Here is a 16278-nt window from a genome sequence, read left to right as displayed (position 1 = left end):
ATGCATCTGTGATGCATACTGTGTTGAGATTATTTCTAAAAATCTTTCTACCATCTCCATCTGCCCAGAAAAAATCACCAAGCTCCTAAACAACACATTTTAGCGCATATTTTCAACACTCTATCCTCTCAGGCTTTTTTCACCTTAAACTGCAGCTGACTCTACATCGTGGGTACACTGGTGTTCTCTCTTGTGGAGGACATGGAATAGTATGCTGCCTGGTATGAATCAAGCGAAGTACATGACTGCAGACAGGTTACCAAACCTCTCAGTAACCACCAGCCAATTGTGGAGTGGGCTTCCTGAGCTTCTTTTGGCATTCAGAATGGAAACTTAGATATTCTGGTATTCGAGCATTCAAGCAACAGTTTCAACACCTTCCATGAATTTCTGCTTTTTCCTCATTTTTTGAAAATGTCTTGGAGTTAAAAAGGGTCAATGTATTTAGGACATTGATCCTTCTCAGCAGTAATGCAGTTGATTAATTTTATTAAAAAAAATGTGCTTGATCAAATTTCACAGACTCCTATTCAGAATTTTTATCATCTGAGCTATAGGAAAGTGACTATTTAGATTAGCCTCAGTTAATTTTAAACTATCAACTATACAGAGACACAACGTTGATTAAATTTAAGGTAATTCTTACATGGAGTAAATGTCTTCTGGTATTGCGAACTTTTGTGTAGAGATAACAATTTTCTTATTAGCACGTATTATAAAATTGTAGTTTTAGTTCAATGCCGAAGAACTCTGCCTCCAAGCTTAGCCAAGAGAAGCAGCTGCAGCATTTATGAAAACCTGCAGTATCCAATAAGGCCTATTCCCAAATACTGCCCTCATTTGTAAAGCACACAACGTGGAAATTTTGTGTAGATAATGTTAGATTCCTGCTCAAAAGCCACAGCCAATAAGAAGGAAAGACAAACAACTGGAAACATGGCCTGGTTTTAAAATAAATAAATAAATATATATATACACACACACACATATAGCCAAAATGACATGGCAAACCAATAACATGTCTGAAATGCGAGCAGATATAACTACATTTAAGTTTCAAAATTTAATCGCACAAGCACAATTAAAGGTCCTTTTGTCCGAGGCAGAGCTGAGGAACAAACTGCAGTCTCTTCAAGGCCTGTGTCACCACAGGGCACTGTTAAGGCCTTGTGATGCTGATTATCCGAGGGGCAAACACTCGGGAAGGCTGAGATAACGGGACACAGGAGATCAAAGCCAGTTTCCAAAGCAAACAATTCCAGGTATTCCTTAAATTTCTGTGGCCCTGTGTCTAACGCCCTGTGATCAAAACCGACTGTTCACAGCCACCCAATCGCCTCCCTCGGGGAACAGTGTGTGCCTTACAGAGATGCAGGTAAGAGACGAGAAGACCAATACAACACCGCACTGAAACCTCACCATGAACCCATGAGCTGGGTGTTTTTGGCCTCCTTTTTCACTAACAAGGGAGAACGCTCAGAGAGGGAGTCTCACTTCCTGGGACATGGCAGAAATCTGCAGAGGCCAGTGCTCCGAGGCACCCACTGAAGCTGCCATCTCTAGAATCTTCAGCATTAAAACGTCACATCACATAAAGCTGAGCTGCTACACAGGTGTTTTATGTGCAAAGATAGAAACATATTTCTAAAATTCCCATTCTGCACAGATACAAAAAATGATAGAATGTGATACTGTCGTTAGGGGTGTGTCATCAGTTATCACACCTAATGACCGTACCACATACCTTCACTGGAAACAGTGAAATAACACTATTTTGCTACGTGATGGTCGGAAAAGCTGAGCGAGATAGGCGGATGATTATATTAAGTGAAATAAAGGCCGGCACTCATTGTGAAGTGCTACAGAGACGTGAGTGATCACCCACAAGCCCTTTGTGCTTCTGTGTGTACCCACCTACGACATTATCACCTACACTTTTCACTAATCCCTCTAAGGTGAAATTCCGAGTTACATAATACTGGAACACGCTTGTATAGAACCATGTTGAGAGAGACAGCTGAGAAGAAAAGTTCACAGAATCCGATCAGAGACCAAGTCAATGAAAGGACTGCTAGCTTTTTTAAAATTCACTATGTTGTGGTGGTGGTGGTGCTTTTAAATAAAGAAAGAATCTGCCTGCAACACAGGAGACCGGGGTTTGATCTCTGGGTTGGGAAGATCCCCTGGAGAAGGGAATGGCTACCCACTCCAGGATTCTCGCCTGAAGAATTCCATGGACAGAGGAGCCTGGCGGGCTACAGTCCATGGGGTCGCAAAGAGTCAGACACGACTGAAGGACTAATGCTTGTACATATTTTCCTAGAATTAATTTTTTAAGGTAAAAAGGAGACACCAACTAATACTAATGTCAAAAATGTTCTGTAGAGTCAAATCACCCTGTCTAAAAGAGATCTAAACTAAAATTCTCCCCAAAGAAAAATAGCTTGGGTGTTCCTCTGCTGTTCAGTAAAACAAATTGGGAGTCACAGACGACCCCCACGCCACTTCTGTGACATGGGTGTCCATGGGAAGGGCACAGGGGTAAATTCAGAGAGCCTCGGAAGAAGTAAAGAAAGAACACTCTTTCCCTGTAGCGTATGGCGTGGGTGTCAGAAGTGTTCTGCCCCCGGCCCTTTGATCTCTGTTTACATTATGAATTCTGTGTCAGCAAGAAACAGAGTCCCAGAAACTTTCCAAGGACCCAGTGTAATGTTATATACACAGTGGGCCTTAAACACTTAATGGCATTATTAATGGGATTAGAAAACCAGCTCCTAAAACTTGTAGGATGCAGAGCTGAGCAGTTACTATGCAGGCAAGCATCGGGAAAGGGCACAGAAACCCCTGATAAACAGGATCCCTCTTCCTCAGAGTCACTATTATGCAGTTAGGAAGCTTAACCCAACCAAGGAACTCAAAACACTAATCTAAGAAAATAACTACATTATTCATTAAATAACCATCAAAATGCTACAAAGTAAACCGATAAGTTATAAGCATTTTGAAATACTGTAACATTGTAACTGGTAACTCTAAAAAAATCAATTCTGTCTTACATCACAGACTGGGTAGGAAAAAAAAAATCAAGGATCACAAGAGGTCCCTGGAATCTGATTAGCATTTTTTTTTGGACAATCATGTTGCATTTTAAATTTATTCGTGACAGTCATGACAGGATGTCTGGGAGGCACAGAGCAAAGTTCTCAACAAAATAACCTTGTAATAAGGTCTAAGGCATGGATCGTGATATCTGAGCACCTCTGCCAAAGGAATCTTGAAAGGTTTTCCCCATCAAGAAAGATTTTTGATACCATTCAAAAGACCTGACTGTAATCAGTTTTTCATGTAAACTAATAACGAAATGCCCTTCTGTCCAAAGCAGCAGATATTTGAAACGTCAAAAGAGCCTGGTGGCGGCCAGACTGCAGACGCCCAAGTGAATGTTTTCCCTCAAGATAAATAAGGCCGTCGCAGCTGCTGCCTACTCTTAACACCCCTGCCCATCTGAAACACGTACGGAGTGCTGAATGGAGCAGACAGTTTTGTGACAAGTTTTGTTTCTGCTTCTTGAAGAAGCAAGTTTTCTCTTAAAAGAAAAAGCCAGCTTCCTACCAACCCTTTGCAAATTTATAGAAGTGTACAAAAATACAAATTCGAAAATAAAAACTACTATGCTCTGGATGGGACTTACTTTCCACAAAAAGCTCGTTATTCTAGAACTTACATTTCCAAATGTGAAGAAATTTTATTTTCCACTCTAACAGCCCTTGAAAGTTAGAATGGCCCTTGCATGTAAATTACACACAGTGTTTGGTATGTTGCACTTGTTTTTTTAATCCCGGGAGAAACGTCAAGCCAAATGAGACTGTAATTATAAAAATCCGTTTGTCCTCAATGCCTAACTGCAAAATGATTTAAAAGTCTGATAAGTTGTCAAAACGTAGGATATGCATGTTGTCAATATTCATGTGGTAGGTTGTCCAAATTCAGCATGAAAATACGCGGCCCTAAGAGGTCTATACCTGTTGTGATGGTACTTTCTTGGGCTGAAGGTTAGATGCTATTATCAGAATTTTGTTGAAATCTGTACCACTGTATAAAAACGGTATTGGTTCAGACCAAAAATATAACATTTCCTAATGAAAGGGCTAGAAATAATAAAAGAAAAGGGTGTATAAAAGAGAAAAGAAGAAACGGTTACATTAACAGTTATAAAGTTATATTAACAAGAAAAATATATTGACATTTAGCACCTGATTATAAGCCTTTAAAATGGTGAAAGACAATGATGGATCAGTGATAAAACTTAACTCATACAGCCAAAAATATTTCTCGACACAAAATAATAAAAGATGATACGGTTCCACAGCCAAACTCAGTCATCCACTTTGAAAAGTCGCAACTCACAACTGAAACCAAACACAAAGTCTCCTAGACTGCCGTATCCTGAAATCCAGCAGTCACAGGAAATTCAAGGAAAGCAACCGCAATTCAGAATACAAGGAGCTTGTCCTCTGAGAAAAAATAAAGCACGTGGCCAGTGATTAGCAGTAGTAAAAGCAAGCTAACTGGTGAAACTTCGCATCCAACGACAAACCATGGAAGCTGCAGAGTCATCGTTTGCCTGGTGGAGTTAGCAGCTGTCTGTCTGTACTCCATTTCGCTGGGAGGCAGCGAGCAAGAACACAGGCGCAATGAAGGCCAAAATCTGTTGCTGGGTTTCTGTTTCCACAGCTGGAGGCTGGGCACTTCACTATTCTATATACAGCAGTCCAGCTTAGACACTCAAGTGGGCAGTGTTAAATTGCAGGGGTGTGCAATCCGACCATTAACAAGTCCCCAATCAGTTTCGCCTCGCCTTGGCCCCACAGGCCAATCTGCTTCAAAAACACGTTTCCTCCCAACCCACAACTGTGGCTACCTTTGTTCACTATTACTTAATGGGACCAAAAAAAAAACCCCACTAAGACAATACATTATACAACCAGCGCCAGCCCTGTACAGCTCAAAGGCCACGAAGATGAATGGGTCCAACTTGACATATGTTTAATTATGAAGAAACCAGGTAAGTTTAACCTGAGATTCTCTCACCTGGATTAGAACGGATTATTTTTTTTAAACCTGAGTGTTGTCACAGCCTGTATCTGCAAGCAGTTTTTTAACGCATTTCCAATGTCAACACACTGGGGCACTGTACATTCACTTAAAAAGTAAGGACATCTTAAAAATTCTTTTATTGAGAAGGGAGGGAAACGGGGGAGAAAGGGTTGTCCGGATTTTTCAAAACAGTTATGTGACTCTGAAGACCTAAGGCTACGATATTTTCTAAAATCGGCTAACTAGTTTCATGGACTTCTACCAAAGGCGGGACCACAAATCGTGGACCCAGAACCTGGCCAAACACACTAAGTTACTCTGGCCCGAAGAAGGGAAAGCCCCAGAAGGGAGCAGCAGGACGTTGTTTATTTTAATTCCGCTGCAGAATACGCCTGCTGAGCTAGAATCAGCCCCTTCCTACTGCGGACGCACGGCATCGCAGGCTCACTTACCGGGGCGCCGGCTCCCGTGGAAGCCGGGCCGGCCGCGGCGGCGTCCTCCTCGGGACTCTGGGGGGCTTCCTCGGGCCCCCGAGTCACGAGGATTCTGAAGTGCTGCTGCCCCGCGTTTTGATCCTGCCTGATCTTAAACGTGCAGCCCTGGCCCTGTGGCGTCCTCTCGGCCGCCGCGTCGGTCCTGTGGGCATCGGGAGCCACCCTGCGGCCCCGTGGTGGCGCCTCCGGGTCCGGGTGGCCACGCTCCTCCGTGGGACTCCCGCGCTCGGCCCGGGGCTGCGTGGGGTATGAGCTGCTCCTCTCCAGCCGGATTCGGGGATACCTCACCAACCTGTCCCCCTTGGTGCCGGTGAAGCCGAAGTTGAAGTCGCCGCCCGGCGCGGGCCCGCCGCCACCGGCTGGCGGCTGCTGCAGCTGGAAGACAAAGCAGCGCTTCCCGGAGCTTCCAGAAGCGTCTGGAACGTGCTGCAGAGACCAGCGCCTAGGTTCGGGTGCCGCTGCCGCGGGGCCAGCCTGACCCTCGGCCCCCGAGGGCGTCAGCCTCACCGGGCGCACGTCGGCGCTGGACGCGCGGTGCTGGACACGCACGGCTGGCGGCTCGGCCTCCTCGCGGCCGTCGGGGCCCGGCGCTCGGCGGCGGCCGCACGTGCCGTTGAGCTGCGGGCCGGGAGCCCCGGGCCCCCCAGGAGGGGAGCCATCGCCGCCGCCGTGGTCGAGGTTCTTGGCCTCGGGGGGCTCCCCGGGCAGTTCCGTGCCCGCGTCGCCGTCGTCTGGGGCGCCGTCGGCCGCCTTGCGCTGCAGCGAGATCTGCACGGACGAGCTCCGCGTGGGCCGCGCGTCCACGGGGCCCAGCAGCTGCGGGATGAACATGGACGTGCTGCGCTTGAGCGCGCCCACGCCTCCCCGCAGGCCCGCGTCCTGCGCTCCGCTCGGGGCCAGCGCCACCGCGCCGCCCCGCCGCGGGAGCGTGTGGAATGCCATGAAAAAGTCGTCTTCTCCCTCCTGGTCTAGGATCTCTGACTCGGGGGCTGTGTTGCTACGGCAGGAGCCAAAATGAAACCGAAGCCGATGGGCCATGGTGCCCAGAGGGCCAGGGAGGGACAGGGCGAGAGGCAACAACAGGCCCGGCGCTGCCAGCAGTCAACCCCCAAAGACACGGACTCCAAGGAAAAGCGTTCCATCTGCCAAAGCGTGAGCACTGCGGCACCAAGGGCGGCAGATAGCAGAAATAACCCAAGTGGCAAGCGGCATTCCAGGCATGATTGGATAAGAGCAGAAAGCTCTCATCCGCACTGGGACAGAGGGTAGGGTGGCCGGAACCACATGACCGCGGTCTCCCCCTCCAATGCCAGCTTCTGGACTTAGTGGAGTTTTCTTCCCCCTCTCGCTCTCTTTTTTTTTTAAACAGCAAGAGCCTGAAACAGCACCTTCCCAGCTGCTGCTTTTCCATCAGACAGGAGTGGCCCCAGCAGGGAGCTCTCACAGCTGACTAAGGCAGCAAACAGTCCGAGCCATGCGGCTATAAATCTCAGCACAGCGCGCTCCGCGGACAGTTCTTTCCAAACCGAGCTGGGCACCCGGGCACTGTCTCACCGATGCGGGAGAACTGGCACCCAAGGCAGCCACACAGAGGAGCCCCCGCTCCCATCGAACCGGGCAGTGACAAGGGAAAGTGCAGGGGCTGCAGGAAAACCCTTTCGGGAGCAATCGGATGTTACGTGCCCCTCTTACATATGATATCACCACACTACCACGGTGGAATGCAAACTAATAAAACGTACTATAAATACGATTACACACCCCACAGAATGCGTGTCCCTTTAACGCTAAATAATTAGACCATGATCTACAAGGAACAAAATAGCTGAGTGGAGGGAGGGGGGCGACCAACTTACTGCCAGTTGGGGTCTGCCTCTGGCTACCACGACATGTTTTTTTATTTGAAAGATGGGGAGGGCGGGGGACACAATCTCACACATAATATGATTCTCAGATAGGGCAGTGCCAGAGGAAAGGAACCCAGCTGGAGAAAATATCCCCCTCCCCCCATGCCAGATAGGAGAAAAAACAACATCCCCCCACTAAAAAAAAAAAAAAAAAAGGGAAAGATAGTTGAAGAAGCCTGTTGCTTGTGGCTTTTGTAATAAATTAACTTAAATACCATGCAGAAGAAAAGGCTGCCTGGAGCAGACTGTTTTCCAGTAAGAAGTCAGCAGTATCACCCCAGTTGGGTTACAAACAGAGAATCTTGTTACTTTTGAAGGGCTAGAAAGGACCTAAGTAATAAAAGTGAAAGTCCATGTTCAAAAAACTGTCATCGGACTTGTAGCTAATTTGGATATATTCTGTGTGTTTTAAAGATACTTTTTTCCGTGAGCCAGAAACATCAGTTATTTAAAAAAAAAAAAAAAAGAGGTTTATTTAGGAGGGAATAAAAAAAAAATGATGGGGGGCAAAGGGGGAATACCAAGCTGCAAAGAGTGACAAAAAGTTTTATTTTAAAATCCGCAAAGCATGACTCTTGTCAACAGCTCTGGAGTCCAGGGTGTGGAGGATTAACCCTGTGTTTACACACATTCAAACCTGTTTTCTAAAGGCATGGGTTTTAAATGCCAAAAATGATCTCTATGAGAGAAATGGAAGCCAGTTTGTTTAACGCGAAAACTGCCGAGCACCACCACAGTCACGTATTGTCTTAGCTGGATTAACAGCCAGCAAAGAAAAAAAGCACCCGCAGCAGCGTTCACTGCATAGTCACAGCACTGCCGATGGCCTGGGGCAAAGCTGGGTACACAAAACACAATTTTTCAGATAAAGTTTGTATTCACGTGGGATTCCTTAGAGCTTGGCATTCATTCAAAGCCCTGTTGGGCTTGAAACTCTAGTTTAGGGCTCATGGCCAGGCCATCTCCACAGTCATTCTTTTAGATAATGGACATGGAAAACAAAAAAAAAAACTTTTTTTACAGTGTATTTCTTTTAATAAAAGAAAAATAATGAGTGAAAACCCATCTGACAGGAGGCAATTTTTCCCCAATGTTGACCCTTTCTTCACCTTCAAGTGTTATACTCAATAAATGAGAGGAAGAATTAGTCCATGGCTGCATGTGTATCTCCAGGGACTTGATGTTACTTGCTGAACGTTTGTCGAATTCAGTATTTGCTGGATAAGAGATGGAGTGCCAAAAACTGTACTCTCAAGCAGAATTTCTCATTGGATTTAACAAGAAAATAACTTCATACACAGAGCAAAAGTGATTTAGCTATTCGGTACTACTAAGTATCACCTAAGGTATAAAATGTCAACTTTGATGCAAAACCACTGAAAATCTACATATTTTAATAGAAAAAGCTATCAGGATGGTGGGCCAACATCTGTTGATTTCCTAATTTGGAGAGTAATACCAGGCATAGGAGATCAAATATATTCCCAAGTTGCATTCTAAGGGTTAAGGCTTGGCTATGCATCACCACTGGCTTCCCTGGTGGCTGTCGTAGAGACACCGCCTGCCAATGTAGGAGATGTGGGTTTGATCCCTGGGTTGAGAAGATCCCCTGCAGAAGGAAATGGCAACCCACTCCAGCATTCGTGCCTGAGAAATCCCATGGACAGAAAAGCCTAGCGGGCTATAGTTCATGGGGTTGCAAAAGAGATGGATACGACTTAGCGACTAAACAACAACAAATTCGCCACCACTGACCTGAGACTTAAGAGATTAGCAGTTACATAATTACATAAGGGCTCTAGACCTCAGTTCTCTCATTTGCAAGGACAGGACACTAAAGGAGATATTATAAGTCTCCTTCAGATCAAATATTCTATTAAACTTAAGCTAGTTAAGTAGTTCCAGTTGAATTCTGCAGAAAGTAGGGTGCATAGGACATTTATTTTAAGCAAATAATATATGGTTGAACCTCCATATGTATGTGTTCTACATTCATGGATTCAACCAACTGTGAATCAAATATATTGGGGAAAGGGGGTAATTCCAGCAAGTTCCAAAAAGTGAAACTTGAATTTGCCTCATACAGGCAACTATTTACATAGCATTTACACTGTATTTGGGTATCATACATAATCTAAATTTCAAGCATACAGGAGAATGTGTTTAGGTTATATGCAAATATTACACCATTTTATATTAGAGACTTCAGGGTCTTTGGATTTTGACATCTGCAGGAGTCGTGGTACCAGGCCCCCCATGGAGACTGAGGGATGACTGGACATTAAGTTTCAGGACATTGAGTTCAGGAACTCACAAGCAGATTTGAATACAATAACTACAGTCATTTATAATATAAGGTTCGCCAAAAAGTTTGTTCAGGTTTTTCCATAACATCTTACAGGAAAATCTGAACAAACTGTTTGGTCAACTCAATACCACTTCTGAGAGTACATTAAAAGTTTGTACATATCATGATAATATTCATTTTCATAGTTGCAAACCTTGCCTTGTGAGTACTTGGTGTATACATTCTAGGGAGTTAATTTTGGCAAATGTATTAACCCAGATTTGCTTCTGAAATTCCATTTCTAAAATGAAATCTAAGTTGTGTCAGTTACATATGTGTGCACGCACACGTGCGCACACAAAATATACAGCTACCTACTATCAATCTATATAAAACGTTACTTGCAGCAAATGTATGCCTCAGCATTCTGGTTTTTTGAAGGTGCTTTCTATGAATTTCCTTTGAGAAAGTACCACTTATAAAATAACTTCTTAATTTTACCTGTTAAATATATTCCCTTTTTGCTGTATACTGTTAATTAGATTTTTGTTTTCCCAAAGAGATTTGATACAGAACATGTCACAATCACATAGTCTGGCTTATACATAAAAACCCTGGAAGGGTCACTTACATGAGTAATGGCCTTGATCATTATGAACATTAAGCTAGTAATGGGACAAAAATGGTCTTCTTGAGGGACATGTATACTGACAGAAGTACAACATAAATACAGATTTCTAAAATACAGTGCTCTAAAAAATTCAGTTTTTTTTTTTTAAAAAATGAAGCCAAAATTAAAAACTAGGACCCACTTACCAGTCTGTTTTCATCAAATACTTCAAACAAGAGTCTGTGATTAGATGGGTTTACCTATAAGGTACAGAAATAATATGTTTTAAATGGGCAGAAATAATTCCAAGGAATGAAATAAGGGACTGAAAGAATAAAATACTTTACAAAGCACTCAAATCAATTGTACGCTGTAAACAACCTGCTCTTCCATCTATGAAGTTTTCTATTATTGACTTCTATATTATTCTATGCCTAATATTTAGACATATCAGAAGAAAAGCCTTTTAAGTGCTGCTTTTCTAACATAAGAAAGGATACTTCCACATGGTTTTTAACAGTTCCTAAATCTCCCCTAAAAAGGCACCCTCATGCTTGTATACCAAGACTACACCCTCATCAAGGTCTACGCCTGAGAAAATTTCTTAGGCAACGATCAAAAATCATGAAGGAAACAGTAAAAAGCAGCTATTTACCTTTGTGTGCATGCATTTTAGGCACTGTCTCCTTACTAAATATAAAAAACGCATGGTCCCATTTATTCTCAAAGCACCCCTATGATGAATACAACTGCTGCTCCAATTTCACAAATGAGGAGTTGAGACCAGGAGGGTAAAGTAACTTGCCCATGAGCCCGCAGCTAGTATGCAGGGCAACCAGGAGCTCCAGCAGGCCCTGCCCAAGCGTCTACAGAGCCCGCGTGTGGAGCCACGAGAGAAAAGAGAAATAAGAGATGGCCCCTCTTCCAGCAACGGCGGGGTCAGCGTCAGAGCCCCTGGCCTTTCGGTGTCTTTCTGCTTCTTTCTGTCTCTTTTCCCAAAGCTCACTGAAATAGCAGGAATCGTCCTTCAGCCCCAAGTGTCAGATGCGATGTATGCTCATTTCCAGTCCTGTACATAAATCCTGGAAACAGCCTTCCTAAGTCAGGACTCCTCTCTCACTAGGGGAGCCCGTGGGGAGTGTGAGTCCTCAGGTGGCTTCCCCAGGGTCAGAAGGGCTGTCAGTGGGAGAGCTGGAGATGGGACCCAGGTCTCCCAGCACTAAGCCTCAGCTGTCTCACGAGGGAGAAGCCAGTGAAAGAACACTTGATGGTGCAGAGAACACGCCTCGTGCTCCTGACCCCTCGGCTTGCTCTTAACCTGGAGATGGAGCAAGCAGGTGGTGGGGGGAGTGGGCAGTGTCTGTCTGAAAGCTCAGCGCGGACCAGTGCGTCCACACGCCGTGACGGGGGCTGGGATGCAGCAGACACTCCGTAAAGATTTGTTCAATGAACGGGACAAAGAAATTTTTAAATGACCCCCCCCCAAAAAAAAAATCAAGTTTACATATCTTTAGGGCTAATATAACTTGAAAAAAATTTTGCATGTAGTAAAATTTACAGAAATGTGGCCAAGGTGTTTAATTAATTTTTGTTTCCCTCAAACAGAAAGAAGTCTAAGTAGTTTGGAGTATTACATGTGGAAAGCTGTATCTGAGAGTTAGTTACGGGCCAATAACATCTATCTGCCCCCATTACTTTTTCAGTCTTTAAAATTTAAAATTTAAAAGTAATTTAAAAATACATCTGGTGGTGACACCATGTAAAAGCCCGTGTGTCCCTCAGGTTCAGTAGAGGCTAGACACAGGATCTCACCAAGAATTCAAATATCAATGCCATATTTTAGCTCTGGACATAATAGAAAACAGATGTCATATGTAGTGATCCACGTTCGGAGCACATAAAATATATGAAATACTGTTGTGACTGAAAGGACGGAATCAGGGCCATTATCACCAGTCTCATGGTAATATTGTGCTTTGGGAATCGACACCAGTCAGAAGACCTTATCTATAACATTTCTGGAGGTAGTGTAGTTTTTAACAACACAGCTATTCAGACCATTAAAATTAATTCATCTTGAAGAGAAAAACCCCTATTTTCCATTAAATAACTGAACAGAAAAAAAAAAAAATAACTGGGCAGCTTAATAGTTTCAAACTTTTAACACCAAAAAAAAAAAAAAAAGCAACAACCACATAAACTCACTGAAAAGTAATTTCCATTAATTTACAGAATTCAGTCATTTCTACATATAGCTCTTCTAGATATTAAATATAAAAGGTTGAGGAAATTTTGCCTAATTTGGTGATATTTAAACTGCAGATGTAGTTTTATATTATACACATATGCTCACACTTAATAACTGAATTGTAGAAATTTTCTTTCCAAATTGGAACATGATTAATCAATTTTAGGCTTCTTTTTATTTTTTTTTTTTTGTTTCAATTTTAAGCTTCTTTTTAATCATGCTGCTTCTACTGAGCTTATACTTCACTGAAACAATTAAGCTGCTGTTTTAATTTTACTTTATTTTTTAAAGAAAAATTTGCATAAGAAAGCTAAACTTTGCTATTTGGATAACTTTCTTTTTGATTCCCTCAAAGATCCCCAAATGAAACAAGTCCAGATTTCGTTACCACTAGTTATAGTTTTTGCAAATTTGGGATACACTAGAAAGCTACCCAACCTTTTCTCATATTAAAAGGAATTTCGTAATAAAAATTTAATAGCTGTAACTCAGTGAGTCTGTTGAGATTATATATCAATCTAGTCATCAATAACAATTATGATCCCCCGCCCCAAGAAAAGAAAAACTTACTCTAAAATAAAATTCTTCATTCCACTTTGGGTTCAGCGTCTGGAAGAGAAATCATCTTGTAATTTCTTTTACAGTCTTTGCAACGTTAATAGTTACTGGTACAGTGCAGTCCACATATTTGCTTAAACTTTTTTTTCCCCACTAAAACATAGCTAAAGAGATTTTCAAAACGGCAATTAAAGAAGCATTTAAGTTATCTGACAGAAGTACAACATAAATACAGATTTCTAAAATACAGTGCTCTAAAAAATTCAGACTATTCTATACACCAAACTAGATGGGGAGGGGATGTGTTTATGAAACAGACAATTCACAGATAAGAAACCATAAATTTCACGCCATCACCATGAAAATAAAGATAGGCTTCAAGAAATTAACATTGATACAATTATTCTATCAAGAACAATGGACTTTGTTCACTTCTCTCAAACTGCTACAAATCTGTTTTGGAGAATCATGAAGCAGGTGGCAGAAGGGTGACAGTATTCACTATTTACACAAATACTGAAATCTAAAGACCATTTTATAAAGAACAACATTGATGATCAGATTATATAACATGCAAAAACTCTGCCAGTTATAAACCAAAAGTGAACTCTTTCTCCCCAAATAACTAGGTTTACATATATTTATTCACCTACCTCTATACTTCAATCCTCTTCTCTATCCATCCACACCCATCCATCCATCCATCCATCCATCCATCTGCATAGCAATCCACATAAACATACATCTCACAAGGTTATGGAAAGTACACTTTTGTCCTCAGCTTTGATAAAAGATAAGACTGACAAACAGCGTTTGAAACTAAGATGAAACATAGTCTGGAAGACTACATATACACATGTGTTTGTGCATTTGGACAAGCATTATGCTCTGAAATGAACATCTCTCTCAAAAACTGTATGTAAAAATGAGATTGAAAAATCACCCCCTCACCAAGGACTACAGAGATTTTTAAGTTAGAATGATATTTGCCTTTATCCATCTATCTTTCTGTAAAACCTAGTGCAAGAAACAGCAAAATAATAACAACAACATAAAAAATAAACATAGGCTGTGTACAACACTGAACTAGCATTAAAGATAAGAATTAGCAATTTCCCCACCCACAGCTCAAGGGGGAAATCGAACCCTAAATAAAAGGGGCTCAGGCTTTTAGTTCCGGATGGAGCCTGGGATGTAAATAAGTGAACGCGAGCAGGAGGGAGGAAGGGGAGAGGTGCTGCAAGCCCGGGGCTGCGGGGGCTGCAGGGGGCCAGGAGACCCGCTTGGGGAGACGCGGAGGGGGAGAGGCAGAGGACAGGTGGGGTTAGGAGCAGACAGGTGAGGCCACAGAACGCGTGCAGCGCCGGGCACCCGCCCAAGAGGAGCAGAGGATGATGCAAACGGTTCTCCAACACCCCGCGCAGCGCAGAAATACTAACCGAGCCGGGCACACAGCGCACCCTCTCCCGTGGGGCGGAGGAGGGGGCCCTCCCCGCGGAAGGAAACGCGGTTCAGTGCCCCCCGATCGCGGCTCCGGTTCTCTGCTCCTTCTGCGTCCGGGCAACCAGGTCCCTGGCTGCCTCCCCCGCCCGGCGACGGCGCCCAACAGGGAACAATGGCCTCCGTCCTCCGCAGGAATCCTCCCCACCCATCAAAATACCGGCCCCTGCTCTCCAAACTCTCCAGATTTTCAGGGCGAGTCAGAACGCCAGGTGGGAGACACGCTTGACTGTTGTCTCTTCCTTTCACAAAATGACCTGGCAACAGACCCCAGGCGTCTGCACAATAGCCGGAAGAGTTAACCATTTTTTAAAAGCCCTCACGCACTCCAGGAATTGCTTATCACAGGGTGTATTAGATTGTTTACCCCCCAGATGGGGAGGGGAAAATAACGGGGATCCATAAATACTGCTGAAGCACAGATAAGAACAGTACTTTTGGTAGAAAACATGCATCTTTAATAAATGCCCCGAATATGGGGTAAATAAATGATTTAACAGATACATATAAAAACATGGAGTAGATGAATTAAGATATAAGTATAGATATAAATCTATGTTCTAATGTATTTTATAGATGCAAATAAAAACATGGAAATATGAATTCAGGTATAATTATGGAAACAAATCTAATGAGATCATGTCTGTAAAATTTAGAAAAGTGACGCATATATACACATATACACAGAATTTTACTGTTAAGATTTTTTATTTGTTTTCATGTAGCTAAGCAAGTATTTTGCTTCCTTTGGTAATACCTGTTTTAAGTTAAACCATTCCCTTTGTTCCTACCAAATCCACAAGCCACTCCATTTCATTAAATATATTTTAAATGGCTTTAAATTTCTTTTTGTAAACTAAGAAGTCAACAAGAACAAATCCATCTTTTGTTTTATTCTTTGCAGGGAAAAAAAATTGCTACTGGTAACAATGCTTCTTTGAATATTGCTTTTATAGTAAAAAAAAAAATCCATCTGCCAATTCAGGAGATAGATATAGGAGACCTGGGTTTGATCCCTAATTGGGAAGATCCCCTGGAGGAGGAAATGGTAACCCACTCCAGTATTCTTGCCTGGAGAATCTCCATGGACAGAGAAGCCTGGCAGGCTACTGAGTCCATGGGGTTGCCAAGAATCAGACACGACTGAGCATGCACGCACTTAACCAAAAGCCAAAACCAATGTCTCAGATTAATACTGAAAAGTTTGATCTCTGTTGAATTTACAGATTTCATACTGAGAGAGGTTTAAAATAAAAATACTGCCAGCTTAAAACAAAAACATCTACAAAGCTCAAAGACATAATTAAATCAGATTAAATTATTATTTAAATGATGTTTAATTAAGGATGGACACTTACCTTTTTAATTGTTTTTGTTTGTACCAAAGCAAGTTCCCTGTTCTCATCTGCTACGTACAATGAAAGTTTCACATACGGATCACTGTAAGAAAAAACAGGATTATACTTTTAAGAATACAAAGAAGAAAGCAGCCATAACCTAACCGAAAATGCAAAAATATCAGTTAATGACCCAGTTTATGTAAATATTACAAACTAAGCAGTGACATTTTCAGCATG

The 16278-nt window shown here is 42.8% G+C and overlaps 1 protein-coding gene across 13 annotated transcripts in view; it reads right to left on the bottom strand.

The window, feature by feature from the left end:
- NEDD4L (NEDD4 like E3 ubiquitin protein ligase) overlaps positions 1-16278 on the bottom strand; it is a 365448-nt gene that overhangs the window by 145561 nt on the left and 203609 nt on the right. For 5 of the 13 annotated variants that reach the window (XM_043444297.1, XM_043444298.1, XM_043444296.1 and 2 more), the window contains exons 3-5: positions 16060-16141; positions 13214-13252; positions 10602-10655 (exon numbers count right to left, since the gene is read on the bottom strand). Coding sequence is in view for 10 of the 13 variants with exons in the window: in XM_043444296.1 (XP_043300231.1) it covers positions 10602-10655; positions 13214-13252; positions 16060-16141 (175 nt within the window). In the remaining 3 variants the exon portion in view is untranslated. Of the gene's footprint in view, positions 1-5549; positions 7375-10601; positions 10656-13213; positions 13253-16059; positions 16142-16278 lie in introns of those variants that run through there. The other 8 variants (XM_043444289.1, XM_043444290.1, XM_043444288.1 and 5 more) reach the window with 7 other exon arrangements.

This window comes from Cervus canadensis, chromosome 23 (genome assembly GCF_019320065.1).
Source record: "Cervus canadensis isolate Bull #8, Minnesota chromosome 23, ASM1932006v1, whole genome shotgun sequence".
Classification (NCBI taxonomy): Eukaryota; Metazoa; Chordata; class Mammalia; order Artiodactyla; family Cervidae; genus Cervus; species Cervus canadensis.
The sequence above is the reverse complement of the archived record's forward strand: the minus strand, read 5'-3'. Positions and strand labels throughout refer to the sequence as shown.